The sequence below is a fragment of the Mycetomoellerius zeteki genome, unplaced genomic scaffold, assembly GCF_001594055.1.
Source record: "Mycetomoellerius zeteki isolate Tzet28-1 unplaced genomic scaffold, Tzet1.0 scaffold164, whole genome shotgun sequence".
NCBI lineage: Eukaryota > Metazoa > Arthropoda > Insecta > Hymenoptera > Formicidae > Mycetomoellerius > Mycetomoellerius zeteki.
In genome coordinates, this window is record NW_017256594.1 from 405,747 (window position 1) to 421,850 (window position 16,104).

At 40.0% G+C, this 16,104-nt stretch overlaps 1 protein-coding gene across 1 annotated transcript; it reads right to left on the reverse strand.

Moving 5' to 3' along the window:
- Positions 1-298: 298 nt before the first annotated feature.
- On the reverse strand, positions 299-13,487 carry Rbp (RIMS binding protein). Its single transcript, XM_018445760.1, has 15 exons — positions 13,312-13,487; positions 11,238-11,566; positions 10,676-10,853; positions 10,039-10,470; positions 9,452-9,761; positions 8,648-9,231; positions 8,298-8,424; positions 7,424-7,608; positions 6,697-7,101; positions 5,925-6,462; positions 5,581-5,796; positions 5,069-5,274; positions 4,590-4,826; positions 4,188-4,446; positions 299-419 (listed from the first exon to the last, which is right to left on the reverse strand). The coding sequence occupies exons 1-15, from the start codon at positions 13,453-13,455 to the stop codon at positions 379-381; spliced, it is 4,191 nt and encodes a 1,396-aa protein (XP_018301262.1). The 5' UTR covers positions 13,456-13,487; the 3' UTR covers positions 299-378.
- Between the last annotated feature and the right edge of the window lie 2,617 nt (positions 13,488-16,104).

The following is a 16,104-nucleotide window of genomic DNA, read 5'->3' on the forward strand; positions in this document are numbered from 1 at the left end:
TTCGGCCCGGTGCTCTGTTGCTGCGGCTGCTGCTGCTGTTGCTGCGTTGGATTAGGCTGTGTCTTGGACTGCGCCGTCGGCAGCACCGCCGGTATCCCTCTCATAGGTTTGCTGACACTCTGAGGACCGCCCATTTGCATTCCGAGACCACCCGGTTGATTCTGCTGCGAGAATGGCTGACCTAGTTGCTGCTGTGGTTGGCCCATTTGCTGTTGTTGAAACTGTTGCGTTGGTTGTTGCGAGTACCCTTGATTCGGCTGTTGCTGTTGCTGGTATGGCTGATTCGGCTGTTGCTGGTATGGTTGATTCATTTGCTGCTGGCCTTGATAGTCCTGCTGTTGGAGGTGCTGGCCCGGGCCCTGCATACCCGGCATGTTACTACCAGCGATCCGATTGACCACGCCGCCCCTCCCCTTCCCCTAAAAACAAAGAGACATGGTTAATTCGATTTCTTCTTTCTCTTGACAAAATAATTATCTCGCTTTCTTGTTTTATTGATATTCAATCGCTAATAAATGAACAAACCGTATCTATTTTTTCGCCTAACTCTATCACGCGCGTTCTATCGTTACTTTCGCTAGTGTCACCTCTGTGAGGCTATTCTTCTATCATTCCGAAGATTCTACGATTCGCTAACGCAAATAAATTGTCGGCAATTTGAAAGATATATGTGATGATTTCTGTTTTATGTAATGGTAAAAAATAATTGGCAAGAGAAAGAAATACTGTGAGTATATGTTTCGAGATAAGAGAGAGAAGGTAACATAAGAATGGACGAAAATTTATAAAGATCTTCGTGTTGTATTTCCGATTCGCCCTTTTGTAAAATATGTGTTAGTGCGGGACATTCATGTCACAATGATTTATCGAGGCGTAAAATAGGTTTTTTTTCTTCTTTTTGCGATGATCTTTATTAAAATGAGGAAAGATCAAATAAGAAGATGCTACAGCATGCTGCACGATTCAAAGCGTTTCAAATGGCATACATTGACACGAGACACATATAGCTTACGTGCCATCTTCGACACGTGTGTTTTACAATAAAGCGTGACTCAATACTTGCAAAAAGAAGAATATACAACTAAGTAAAATACAAAAATGCTGACTCAAATAGTTGTCAGATTTTTCTAATTAAACATGACTTTGCTAATTCTTCTCATTGTCAGTCCACATTGCATTAGAAAAATTAATATTTCAAAAAATTCGTTTTATGAAATAATTAAAATATTTTTGTATGTATCTATACTTTACAATATCATTTGCATTCATGCAAAAAGATCAAAAATTATTGAATAATTATTTCTAATAAAGATAGAGTTGCGAGTTAGAGCTGACAGCAAAGCATAGAGAGCAACATGTAATTGAAAAAAATGCATAAAAATGCATAAAAATACAAGAGAGAGACCATAAATTTTTTTTGTAAAGTTCTAGTTTCTATAACTTAATCTAATCTCTCTCTATATTTTATCTATATGCAGAAGTAAATCAAATAAAGAAACTTGAAAAAATAATTTGTCAATTGATCGCATCCTAACAAAAATCCTAATGAAATACAATTGAAATGTTTTTTAAAGAAAATATTCATTCGCTTTAAATAAGAAAATATTCATTCGCTCTAAAATTTTGAGCAGCCATGTGATAACAAAAAATTCAAGTTTTCCTCTCTTCATTTCTCATCGAAAGGAAATTAACAACTTAGGTCGTGGAACAACGACTTGTCAATCACGGACAATTGTTGATCGTGGAAGCCCCGATGTACCTGAAGAACAAGCGCACGAAAAGTGTGGATAAAAAGCACATACGTTCGACAAAAAGCACATAAGAGAAAAAGAGAGAAAGAGAGAGAGAGAGAGAGAGAGAGAGAGAGAGAGAAAGAGAAAGAAAAAGCGCACGAAGAAATTCTCGGAAGAGGAGCGGGCTCACCTGTTGCTGAAGGTGGGGCAGTACGGGACCTTGCTGATGGGCACCCATGACACCGCCGCTGGGTGGCAAGTGACTGGGCCCATGCTGATTGGACGTGGTTACGGTCGTGTAGCTGTGGTGATTCGCTTGTTGATAGGCTAGATGCGGTGGATTGTTTTGATGTTGTAGTTGATGTTGTTGGTTGTTCATTAGTGATGGTGGTGGTTGTTGTTGTAGTTGTCTAGAGTCTAAGTGACAGACAGGGACAGACACAGGCACAATGCAGGCATCTAGCAACAGAGAAGAGAACAGAACCGTGTTGTCATTTATGGCGCATTTATCTTTTACTTTTCTTTTCCTTTTTTTCTATTTTCTTTTTCTCTTTTCCTTCGAGTCGATCGAGCATGTCAGGGTATATACTACCGAGATTTCGAAGAGCCGCGAGCAGCGAAATAGATCGTTCAGATGAGATCAATAATTATTTGAATGAGATTCGGAATTATTTGACGAGATCTTATAAGTCACACGAGTTTCAATGGGCACAACATCGCCATTCGTTCTCCGGTATTCTTGGATGAAACTCGCGACTGTCGGTTTATATCGTCCGATCAATGAACAAACGAAAGATCAACGTAATCGTAAATGGCCAGCATGACAACACGACACGAACGACAATCATGTGACACGACGACCATCGATCAGTTCAGGCACACAGAAACAGATCATGTCGGTATAAAGTAAACTGTTACATATCACAGCGACATGATCGTGTGTATATAATCAGTCAGATAAATATATATATAGTGTAAATATATAATATATACGTATGTATATAATATAGACAGAAAGAATAGGACAGATACGTAGAGTAATAGTAACAGAGGCAGATAGTGCCCGGAGAGAAAAAAAAATATATATATAAATATACGTATATACGTAAATATAATCATAATCATATAAACGTATATAAACATATATATATATATATACATTAGATATATACTTATATAATAGAAGACATTGAAAGCAGCTTGGTGTTTTATTGCATATATATAATCTATCGTCGTGTGTATGACAGCACGTGTTTTCACGGACGTTTACCAAATTCTTTTTATATACATGTGACGCGAAGAACTCTATCGGTGTAATACTTGTAACGTTAACGATCGTGGTAACAGTTAACAGAATAACATGACGTTGTTAAATGCCTACGAGAGCGTGATATCGATGTACATTGCTGGAAGAACCGGTGTTGACCGGTGGTGCGTGTGAAGCGACACAACGAGTCCTCTCGCGTCGAGAGGCACGTGTAGGGCGTGTCGGACACGCGGTTTACACACCTTGCTCCAAAAGAACTTCAATCTAATTATACGCCGCATGCTCATTCGGCTCGAATTGCATATCGATTCGAATTCGCCAAATTGCGCAATGCTAATAATATATCAGTGTGGCCCTTCTGCCTGTCGTCTGGCACACATCTGGTTTCGTGTCTTGTGTTGCTTGACGCTTGCATTTTCGTTTTTGCGCACACCGACGCGATCGTCATCGATTTTGCATTTTATGAGGAACAATACGTACGCATCTTCGATCCAATTGCTCAATCATCCAAGACAATAAAATGATGCGTCGCGTCGGTGTGAAAACGTCAACAACCCCTCGAGCCAGTTCCAACATCCGCGAAGAGATTGAATTTTATACGACACATGGCAATCTCTAACTTACAGCGGAAATAAAGTATTTCTGGCTTTTAATAATTTGGCAGTTTGCGCTTCTTGCATTGCGCTGCGGATGCTGTGTTTTTACATCAAAACATTCACGGTGATTGGGTACGTCAAAACAATATCAATATATACACATGGAGAAAAAGAATTTTACTGACGAAGCAAAACCATGGATGCTACTACATATAATGCGAAAATACTTTTACTATCAAAAACAGTTATTGCTTTGATAATTAATTAACATTACAGCGAAGTCTATTCTCTTGATAAAATGAAAAAAAATCTCATTGAGTTTACTTGCGGGCACATTAATGTGCTGCGAAGCAAAATACAAGTAAATGCAACAAATAAAATTAGTATCTTTAAAATAAATTTTTTCACTGTTTATATAATAACCGGATTTGCTATAATAATAAAATACTTTGGAACAACAAATTTTTTTCTCCATGCAGAACACACAATTAATTCCGATGTCGTCTTGGCTTGAGGAGCTATTCATGCCCTGATAATTGGTACTATAAGGAGGATTTGATGAATATGAATGGTATTTGATTGCGTGTTTACCTTTGCCACGTCGATGACCGGCCGGGGGTGGTTCGCGAGGAGGTGGCGGTGGCCCCCTCGCGCCCGGTCCTTGGCTCTGGCCGCCGGGTCGCCTGCTACCCTGCGGCGGTTGTCCCTGATTTTGTCCGGGTGCCTCAGTGAGGAAATTACTCGGTACTAAACCGCGCACGCCATTCAACTCGCCCATGTAAAATCCATCATCATCCATATCGCCATAGACGTATATCTCGTTCCCGGTTTGGAACGTTAATTCGACTTGCTGCAAAATTAAGGCAATTAATAATGAAAACATATAAATTATTATGTAAGTCATTATGTAAACACGTGGCAATAAATTAATTATGTATAGTTAGTGGATTCTTAAGACTCCGATTGAATATCTAAATAAAACAAAAATCTTACAGCATCAACGTTAGGAGATAATTCATGAGGATCATAATCGTAGAGGGCTATCATCTTTTTCACAGGCATGCTTGCATAAATGTCTCCCCATCTCTCGTTCTGTGCAGGTCCCCTCCTACCAGGCTGCCCTTGACCTGGTGGATCTTTAAGCTCCTCCACCATATTATAAGGAACATATCCTCGCCTACCACGACACTCGCCCCAGTAAAAACCATCAGCATCTTTTTCGCCATATACCTATGGGAAAAAAACGTATATGATTTTTCTATCATGTAATACAATGGTTTCCATTTATATAATTTATAGATATAATGCGAAGTGTGTGAAATTAAATGTACCTCAAGTTAATCTAAAGTTTTATAAGAAATATATGCATATCTTTTTACGGAAATCATTTTTAATTTAAGTTTAATTAAAATAGTTTCAATAATCACAAATATTAAATAAGAATGATGTAGGATAAGATATAGAATTAGAACCTTGATGGTATCGCCTTCGGAAAATGGTAATTCCTCCTCGCACGCATCTGGATTTGGTGACATGGTCGTAGGATCGTAGTCAAATAGTGCCACGAACCACCGTTGTCTCTTATTCATTTGTTGAGCTACATTCGATGGATGACTTGCTCCACCTTGAGCCTGTGGTACTCGTCCGGCACGATAAACTCCTCTTCCCCTTTGAGATCCTAAACAATATTTAAAGAAGTGAACATAATAACATATGACACATGGATTCATTTTGTACACTTAAAGTTGATAGACGATTAGACAGCATGATTATTTTACACCAAACACTGCAGCGAGAGAAGAGAGTCCGAAAGAAGAGAAGAGTGCCACACATATCATTCAGGGTTTATCTTCAGAGTTGTAACATAAATAGCAATTTTTCGAAATAATTAATTAGAAGAAAAACGAAATTATTATTAAATTGGAAAGTGATGCAAAGAATGCAAAGAATTCCATCACAGCAACACAGTGACCATTATATCTACCCGTTTGGTCATAATAAGGATCTTGTGGTCTACTGCTGGGACCACCCATGCTAGGAGACCTATGTGCTCCAGGCGGGCCCTGTGGATCCATTTGTGGGCCATACCGATGATGCGGACCGTGATGCTGTGGTGGCATTCCCCGCGATCTTCGCGTGGGATCGTCCTCCTCGCTATAATTTGCTTCGCTTGCAGAATCTTTTGTAATTTCCGGAATTCCTACACGAGATAATTAAAAATCGCGATTAAGTATAAGTATAAATCACGCAGGGGAGCTTGGGTTGTACAAAAGTCATTCATATTAAACCCAGATTCCCTTGCTTCTTTATATATTTCAAAATATTTACCCATCTGAGGAATGCTTTGTCCAGGATAAATCTCTTTGTCGGAGAGATTCTCATCCGTCTCGATGATAACCTGCCCGTGGGCGTCTACCCTGTTGCCCACGTGTCGTCGCATGTGCGAAGGCACCGGTGCGTTTGGATATCGCTGAGCTACACCGCTGGCCATGCGATGGCGATTGGGATCATCCTGCTGGGGACCCATAGTAGACTGTTGCGGTTGCCGCTGATCCACCATATGCGGGAGTCCATGGGGTGGCGGCATGTGAGTGCCGGGACCACCCCGAAGCACGCTGCAGGGTATCGCTGTTGCGCAACTATCGCCCGACTGACTCTCCCTACTTTTAGTCCTGACGGTGATGTGCTTCGGATTGAGACCCATGAGCTTGTGTATGTCGACGAGCGCGTGATCCCCGGTGGGGCTGTCAACGTCGGTGACCTTCTTACCATCAGCGTACACCGCGTAACCGGTGACGGCCGAACCGTTTAGGGCAACAGGCTGCCAGGTCACTAGCAAAGTGCCGTCCTGCGGTCCAGCCTCCACCTAAAAATTGGATGACAGTACGTATCATGAGTGCTACGAAAACTTTTAAGAATCATTGACAGAAATTCTAGAAACTCTAGTCTCTAGTATCTGATTCTGGTCACTACGAATTTTTATTTCATTTCTGAAAAACATCAGAATTTAATATTGCTCTCTTGAATTTTTATTATAACTATAGAAAATTTGAAAAGCATAAGATTAAAAAATACAAGATGATTATATTTGCGTATTAACCTGGATATCGACCGGAGGATCTGGTAATCCTTTGGGCAACGTTTTAAAGTGGACGTGACAGGCCAAGTTATTTGCTGCCTGAGCATTTTGATCCTCAAAATGCGTCGCCCGCAGGTTCTTCGCCTTAACAGTCACCCTGTATATCGTTGACGGGGCCAAGCCGGTGATGGTGTGTCTGTAGACGCCCGGTTTCACGGTTCTCACTTCCACGTTGTTCACGCATACAACATGCTGATGATTGCTGTTGCTGGGTAACCAGGATATCACAGCACTAGTCGCCGTGACGTTCGATGCTTTGACGGCAGTCGGGCCCAGTGCAATGTCCTTACCGATCACCATCGTGCAAGCGGCATCACGCGACGTTCTTCTCGAGTGCGTGACCGAGCGTACGCTTATTCTGTGCGGCTGCATCAGCGAAAGAACAATTTCAAGATAATTAAATTGGATTACATAAACAGATGATATAACTGATACTTTTATACAAATCGATCCCTCATTTTCAATCTTACATAACTTTGCGTGCCAGTCTAAAAAATTTAAGATGATTAATTTTTTATAAAGAACTCTTTTATATCACATATAGATAATTTTTTTTCTATTATAATAATTATGTAAATCGTATTAATTAATAATTATAACTTTAATTAAAATTTCAAGTATTGTCCCTCATATTGTATTTATAAATTCTTTTTAAGGAAGCTAATAAATAAAGGGTTTTATTACGAACCCGCGTAGAATCGACTCCTTCCACCAAGGCCCTGGTCCTCTCTGTAGCCTTCACCGTGACTTTCAGCACGCCGTCCACGTAGACGTGATAGGACTCGAGTTGATGCGTATTGTCGGGCGCGGTCCATCCGATCAGCACGCTCTTATTGAGTTGCCGCTCAAGCGTAAGGTGCTGCGGCGCCGGAACTAGGTCCGAAAACATGTAGACTTCTTCAGGAGGAAAAGACAAAGACAAAGCCTAGCTGTAGCTAAGGATCTCTCACTATCGTCTATCTCTCTAAGCCAGCCTAAATCCAGCCAACACTTAATACAGTGCAATGATTTTCGGTTTTCTGTATTTCCCATTTTATTTTGTGATTATTCACTCCGTGAAAACCGGTACAGGATTCAGGCGTGGACGTTTACCGTGTGATGTTTGCGTATATATATATATATCTTGTTCTGAATTACAACGTGCAATAAATAGGGTAAAAGAAACTGTAGAAACACGCCGAGGGTATATTTATCAATAATTTGACATTATTTCTTGGATAGTCATCAACGTTGAGTTGAACATACATTATTGCCTACACATCAAGCAGGATTGATAAATTGTGGAAGTAAGATTTTCTCTAAAAACAATTTTTTGTAGTTACGGGTCATTAAATTGTGTTATTTTGGAAACGTGTAGTCGAAAAAACGTATCAAACACGTCGCTAAAAGCGGATCAATTTTTCTTCAAAGATGATCCAAGTACCAAATATACCTACATATTACTGGATTACTGGATTGCGAATATAAATTTGATAACATTACATCATCTAATTTAGCATTAAGGACATGCGCCATGCAATACTTTGCAGAACGTTACAATAACAAATTGATAGAGTATTAACCTGGTGGTTCCTGCTCATCCTCCTCCGCGATATTGTCGAGTTCCGCATACGCGGATAGTTCTGCTTGACGATTCCGATTTCCTTCTTCTAACGCGGCTAATTCTAAATCAATATCTTGCAGATAACACTAAAATAAATCAAATTAGAATTATTATTATTATCTTTCATTAATGTTTTCTAAATAAAGTTTTCACAATACTTATTATTTTCAGATATATATATTATTATTTTCATATATCAATAATAGGTAACATCGATCCTGTTTATCGTGTAGAAAAAATTGTAAGTAAAATGCAAATATAAATGCATCTAACTCATTAGGTACCTCATTAGTTTTTTAGATTGCTCACTTGAGGGATATTTGTCGAGACGGAATCGTCTACATCCCTGAGGCCAAGAACAGCTTGATGAAATTCCAGCAAATCGTCTCCGATCAACTTCTGTACGAAATTGGCGGGCACCAGACCGCGTCTACCGTCAAGCGTCTCCGCGTCTAGGAAGCCATCATCGTCGGGCTGACCCCAAACCAAGAGATAATCGCCACCCTGGACCGGTAGTTCCGCTTCTGGATTCGCGTTCGGCGAGTGCTGGAACGGCTCGTAGCTAAAGCGAGCTATGTAAACATAACATCTGCCTTTGCCGGGTACATCCAACATGTCCACTTGACCCTCGGATACAATGTCCTCAGTGTTGGTTAGTCGGTCCAGGGGATTCGTCAGTATACTCGTGGGAATCTTCGGCATTTGCCTAGGACCCAGAAAATGGTAGCCGGTCGCGGTACCGGGCGCGGTCGGCGAACTGGCGCGCAAGCTCTGCTGGATCTGTTGGATAATCGCCTGCTGCTGAAGCTGATTTGCCTGCGACTGGGCGGAGAGTTGCTGCATCGCTTGCAGAGGATCGCCTATTGCTTGTAACAGGCCTCCTGAACTAGTACCTGCACAGATACGCGTTGTTAATAGAATGGCCAATTAACGTTAAAATTTATCATATCTACACAAATGTTTTACATTGAAGAGTAAACAAATTCAATTTAATAATGCTACGATTTATATTTTTAAAATAAAAAAAATAAAAGTTAAATCATTTTTTAGTCTTAAAAATATTACACCTAAGAGACTAAATCTTTCAATAATGTGCATTAATGCGATTCTGACCTGAGCTTACGCCCGACGTCCCGAAAGCGTTGGTCCCGACAGTAGTGGAGTATGTCGATCCACTGGTAGCGAAAGTGCTCTGACCGGTGGAAAAAGGAAGAACGGACTGAGGTACGCTCGTGAGTCCCCCAAGGGTGGAATGATAGGACGTGGTGGAATACAGCGGCAGCGAGGACAACGTTGTCTGCGTAATGTTCGTCTGCGGCACGGTATAATTATGATGCGGCAACGGGGTGTTGTAGCTGGTCGCACCTGTGCTGTACGTTCCATTTGTATGCGAGGCCATGGACAAACTAGGATATGTCGTTGCCTGCGCGAGACAAATTGATTATTGTGAAATTTATAGTCGTCTCAATTTTTTTTTAACTTTTAATATCAGATATTACAATAGAATTATAAAATTAAACGATTCGGTACCAAAAACTGCAATGTTTGACTCAACATTAATTTGTAAATATTAGGATCTATTCTAGACGGGTATCTCATAAATTGAATACTAAAAATAATGCTATTCGTTCTATCTATAGGCTTCCAGTACTTTACTTGCTTATAAGAAAGTAATCGTAATTGAATAATTGACGACACACCTGTTGACTCCCATTCAACTGATAATTCTGGGCGGTCTGGGCAGGCTGTGTATAGTGAGGTATCACGCTCTGGCTAGCCGATGTCAGGTACGTGGTCGAGGCCGGATGCTGCTGCTGTTGCTGAAGCGGTTGCTGATACGTTTGCGTATGTGGGTAACTCTCCTGATACTGATTGCTTGTGAAGTGTGAGGTATGCGTTTGCTGCTGTTTTTGTTGGGATGGTAGAACGCTTTGAGAATGAGAACTCGACATCTCATGCTGCGACTGTTGCTGGTACTGTTGAATTTTCTGCTGGAAAGCGGGCTGCGATTGACTGCTGGAAAGTGACGGTGCCGGCGGTATCGGTTCGCTGTAGTGATATGGTGGTCCATTCGGCGTCAGAGGAGGACAACCAGGCATCATCGGCGTTAATGGCATTGGTGAACCTGCATACTGTTCGAACAAGTTTTATCAATAATAAGCAAATATCAGAAAGAGAGCATAGATTACTTCAGAAAATTACTTAAAGAATTATTTTTGTCGGTTCTCATTTTTAACAAGAATAAATTGGGAAATTTTATACCGAATTTTTATTAAAAAAAAATTAGGTAGAAAGATTATGTAATATTGTACAATATTATGTAAGCGGATTACGCACATGGCTCATCTGGGTAGGCATCCCGAGGTTGAGGGCGTGCGGATGAGGTGGATGCTGATGCTGGCCGAGGTTGGGAAGATTCTCCGAGCTGGACCTAAGGATTCCTTGCGTGACCGAGGGTTGCTGCGTGGTTATCGCGCCCCGTGTGAGGTCCAATTCATGCAATATTCTGACGGAGCTGAAGTCATTTTTATTAATACAAAATCCGTGCGATTCACTTATAAGTCATACACAATTAAAACAATTAACGCTTTTATAAACAACTAATGTTTACACAAATTAATACATTAATATAATTAGTAACATTTAAATTAAACAATGTGTCAAAAAAGAGAGAGGCTCAATAAAATTAAATAATAATATAAAAGAGGGCTACGAGCCTAAGATAATAATTTTAATATAAATAGTTAAATCATACAAACAAAAACAATCGTATATACAAATTATTTTAGGCTCGTAGCACTCTTTTATATTATTTAACACTTAAATTGATAGAATGTGCTTTCACGATTGATTGCCGATTTCTCTCGATTAAAAGGATCCATTTTGTCAATCGGCATACCCTTTATCTTGCTCAATCTTGGCCATGAGTCTATCAATCTCAGATCCGGCTGGCGGCCAAGTGGATGTAGGGGCGTTCGTGGACGTGACATGTCCCACGATCGGCCCCCTACTGCGCGCACGTCTCACAGTAGTCAGCTCCAACGACAATTCCTCGTGCCTCACTATCGCCAACTCGGTCTTCGTTTCGAGCTCTCGGATCTTCGATTGCAACACCTCAACCGATTCCGGACCCTGATAGCGTCCTGCTATCTTTTCCCGTAGCTGGTTCTGTGTGTCCGCATGCTGCCTCTCCAGTTCCGCTCGCTGGGCTTCCGTCTCCCGCATTTTCTAAAAACAATTGATCATTAGCGTCATAAATAAATTTATCAATATGCGATAGACAGACTATCCTCTTTGGCATGTGATCGATGTTACGCGATAGTATGTCGTTACGTAGATACGACAGCGATTTGCTAAGGTTGCACCGATGTCTCGATTAATAATAGCTATTTACAGATGATTTATTGTTCCGAATCACGCAGTGACACACGAAATAAATATTTATATATTTTTATGAATGCTTGATACAAAAAATAGGATTTAGAATTGTAATATATATTTTATATTACATACTGAAATAGAAGTGACGCTACATTGTAATAGAAAAAACATTAATGTGTTAAATGTAATACTTTAGACTTTAGAGTTTAATGTACGTGGGAATTTTATAATAGACTTTAATATAATTTCATAGAGTTATCCAACGTTTCTTTTAGAGTGGGAATAAGGGATAAAAAGAGAAATTGGTTCGATTTTTGTGGTTGCAAGGCTTTTAATAACTCGGAGCGACGTGTAGTTGGATACGCGACAAGAATGTCACATTTGTAATGAAGGAGAGCTTTTGTGCTCCGATGCCCGAAGGTGTGCTGATCTCGCTATATATAATCTAACTGTAGAGATCTTTTGTCAAAAAATGATATAAAAAAAAAGACAATGCTAATGGGGATCACGCTTTCTTCGACATTTCCTCTTGAATAGCTTTTTATAATTAGTTAACAATTATGGCACGACACCGATCGCTTTATAATCTGTAAAATTGCTTACCATTTCGCGAAATTAATTGCTCAATTATCTCGATTACGGTAGCTTGAACTTCTGCCGGGTCAGTATTAATTTTCCGCGTACAGATTTCCGAGATCCGCTTTGAGGCATGATCGCGTACAGGAGACATAAATTTCAGTCGTTAACAAAGTTTAAGCGGTTTATATTTTACGCGCGGCGGAGCTGCGAATTAAAGTTCCTTCGAGAACGAGCAATCATTACCGGAACGCATTAATAAAAACTTTTGTTTTTCATATTACGTTTGCTTTATCAAGTGCCGGCGAGCGCCACGCCGAGAGTGAAAGAGAGCTTTTCATGAGCTGCGATTCATTGTCGATGGTTTACACGTAACTTTCACGCGCACACGTGTGTATATGTGCGTATTGATTACATGCATATTACCTTTCCACGTAATCTGTTTAATTTCAAGGACTTTCAATTCACGACAAAGCGCACGCACACGTTTTACGAATTCATTAATATCGCCACGCAGATAATCTTTAATTTTTACCAGCCACAAAATAATATCCCGCTGCCTTATTAAAAATACTTTTCCTGTAGATTTAAAATAACTCAGTTTCTCTCACATAAAAAATAATACGCAGAAATCTCACCTAAAAACAAAAATTAAAAAAGGAAAAATACAAAAACTGTTCTTAAAATATTTTCCATTACATTAGAGATTGCGTTTAATAAAAATTTAAGTTATTAATAATGTATAATTAATAATGAATAATTAATAGTAAAATATTTTAAAATGAGTATAAAAAAAATTAATTAAATTCAACACATTAATGAAACAAATACGTCATGCTCTTGTTTTAATAAAATTTCTTTGTTTTATTAATACTGTTGTTAATCAACATTATTTAAAATAATGCTGTTGATCCAATATCATTTTTTTCAATGCAGATAATAAATTCTCAAAATAAAATTTAAAAAATGGAAAAGCACGTTTGCAAAATTGTTTTATATATTCGAATAATGCTCACCTCCAGGATGGATTCGAGAAATGCGTCCTGCATAATGGTGGTTCTCGTGGAGGTGGTAGCCCCGACAGCGGATCCGGTACCGTGCAGCTGCGGAGCCTGAGGTGCCGTGGAAGCGCCACCTCCAACACCACAGCACTGCAACATCCCTGAAGTCTGAGACCCTCGCCAGTCTTTATCGCGGCCGGTCCCTATCGATCTAGCGTGTGTGTCTAGGAGCTATCTTAATTAATTGGGCGGCCTTTGCGCGGCCCGCCGAGCCGCGCCGCGCACCGCACGACGATCCCACACACGCCTAACAGTGCGACTCTATTGCAGTACAAAGTATAGAATTCTTATTTCTCCCGTCACGTGCGTATCCCGCCTCAGGAATGAGCCGGAACTTGTTCTCGTAGCTCTCTCGGGAAACGGGGGGACCTCGCGTTTAAGGGGAACCAGCGTTCTTTCGCATCGGATCAGCTGATTCGTAGTTAGATATGGGGTCATCCTAGGAGAAAATGCACGTATGCAAAATATTTTTAATGAGTGGGCACTCTCGCTACTATCTTATATTTTCAGATTTAGGAAACAAGATGAATATTTAATGAGCGAAATTATTGACGTGTTAATTATGAATCTACAAAATGTGAGAAATGTATGTCGTAGCCAAATATAGCGCGAATTAGGTTGCATCGATTTTGGCCCTTCATTTGATAAAGTTACTTTCAAGCAACCTGATTTTCTTATCTACATATTTTATTTACGGCCTTTAAACTAGATATCTTTTTTGATGCACCGTAAGTTCTCTATAGTCTTTTCATTTAATTTAAAGATAAACAAAAAAAAGTTATTAATTCAAAGACTATTTAAGACTTTAGAATAATAAGAAAGAAAAACTTTCTTCAACTTGATCCTTTCTGTGTCAAATAAAGGGCGGCTTTACGATTCAACTATCGCGCATTAAAGGCTGCTAAAACTGCAAGAGTTTCTTGTTAAGTGAGAAAGTCAATCGGCGCGATTATTGGCAACAGGTATTGGTGCGAGGAATTCGATCGAGTTTGTAATCCGCCGGTAGAAATCCTCGCTTCGGTTTGCGACTTTATGGTCGACGGTCGCTCGTTGCCGGCATCCACAATGAACCCAACCGACCGCGAATATGTACTTTAACATCGACGGCACAGCCAGGGAGTATTAACTACAGCGCGCGAGCACAGTGCTTGCGCGATATTTCGTGTTAACGCGTTGCGTGCGGCCAAGTGCTCGATTGTGGTTTTTACTCGAAAAAAATTGCCACGATTGAGACTACATATGCACACACAACATACACACACACACAAACATGCATACACGTACATCTAAGCCGCACTTGTCACAGAATCTTAACGTGTACGTTACAACGAGTGACACGTGCCTTGTTCCAAGCGAGCTTCAGTTAGCGATTTACGCGCATCGCGGAGTTTCACGCCCTCGTCCCGTTATCTCTGCGTCTATGCACCGAGATAAAAGTGCATGCGGCTAACTTTCCCCGCTTTCTTTCTTGCCTCCTATCTCCAATCACCAAAGATCAAACGTGGTTTTTTTTTTACTGCGATATTCAGTTGTCTCATCAGTCATCGATGTTTGACGTTCGGAAATCCGGAAGCGAAAAGTAAATAAATTGGCCCTGCAAAAGAATAGAGTAAGAACTTTATACGTACATTTTTCGTTAAAGAGTAGTTAGAGAAACGTATATTGCAGTTGGAGAAACGGAGAAATGTATCGGCACAAAGGTATACTAAATCGACGTAAAAGAAGTTAGTATGTGAGAAAAGTTAAATTAGCTGTGCTACGAGTCAACAAACATTTTTTATCAATAGAATTAAACGCGATAGTTGACGTAAGAGCGTGTGTAATGCGCTGTAAAAATCACTCGCGTACACTGTATAATTGACAATGAAGTGCAAAAGGGAAAACATCTCGCTAGACGCAGCCTCTCATTTTCCTTTTCTTTCATCGCCTTCCTATTAACGCGATTTAATGGCAACTCTCTCCGCGTACGCTTCCATCCTCTGATACTATTTAATTGCTGTACATGCTCCCGCTCTTTGTTTCTCTTTCTCCCGACACTAACGAACACAGTGAAAGCGACGATCAGGAAATTATCCGCTTTTCTGTTGCACAAGTTCATGAACACGTTGACGAACAATCAGCGTTGCTGTTACAATGCACGTAGAGGAACAAAATGCGATAAAACAAGCTACGATACAACTCGAAGAATCGATATGGTATCTTAAAATAACCGAGTAGTAAAAACTTTCTTGCGCGTGCAGAACTAAAAAAGATATATAAAACTAAAAAAAAATCAGAACAAGTGCGTATGTATTACGCGAATGTCTGTCATTACGATTGAGTGCATAATGCCGCGAGAAGAAATATCAGATTTTTTTCCGATAAAAAAAAACTCGCTTCCGACCCCTCTATCCACGCATTGCGAGTTAATACCAGACTCCTATATTAATGCCGAATTATCGATTTTATTCTGCCACACGCGGTTCACCTCTCGCGGCTTAGGTAAATACATCTTATCGCTGTTACTTTGTAGCTACTTTGTTCTTCACAGTGTGGAGCTCTTTTCGCTCGTCAACCCTTTGATTGCCGACATTGTAGCGATCGTTGAGCATAAATCGATTGAGACTGATTGAACAATTGATAGTGTGCTAAATCAAGTCTAAATAACGGAATTATATAAACAATACATCATCAATAGAAGATATTTTTTTTTTTAAATGATTTTAGAAATTGAAGAAAGATTTTATAGCAGAACTTGTAAAAAGAATA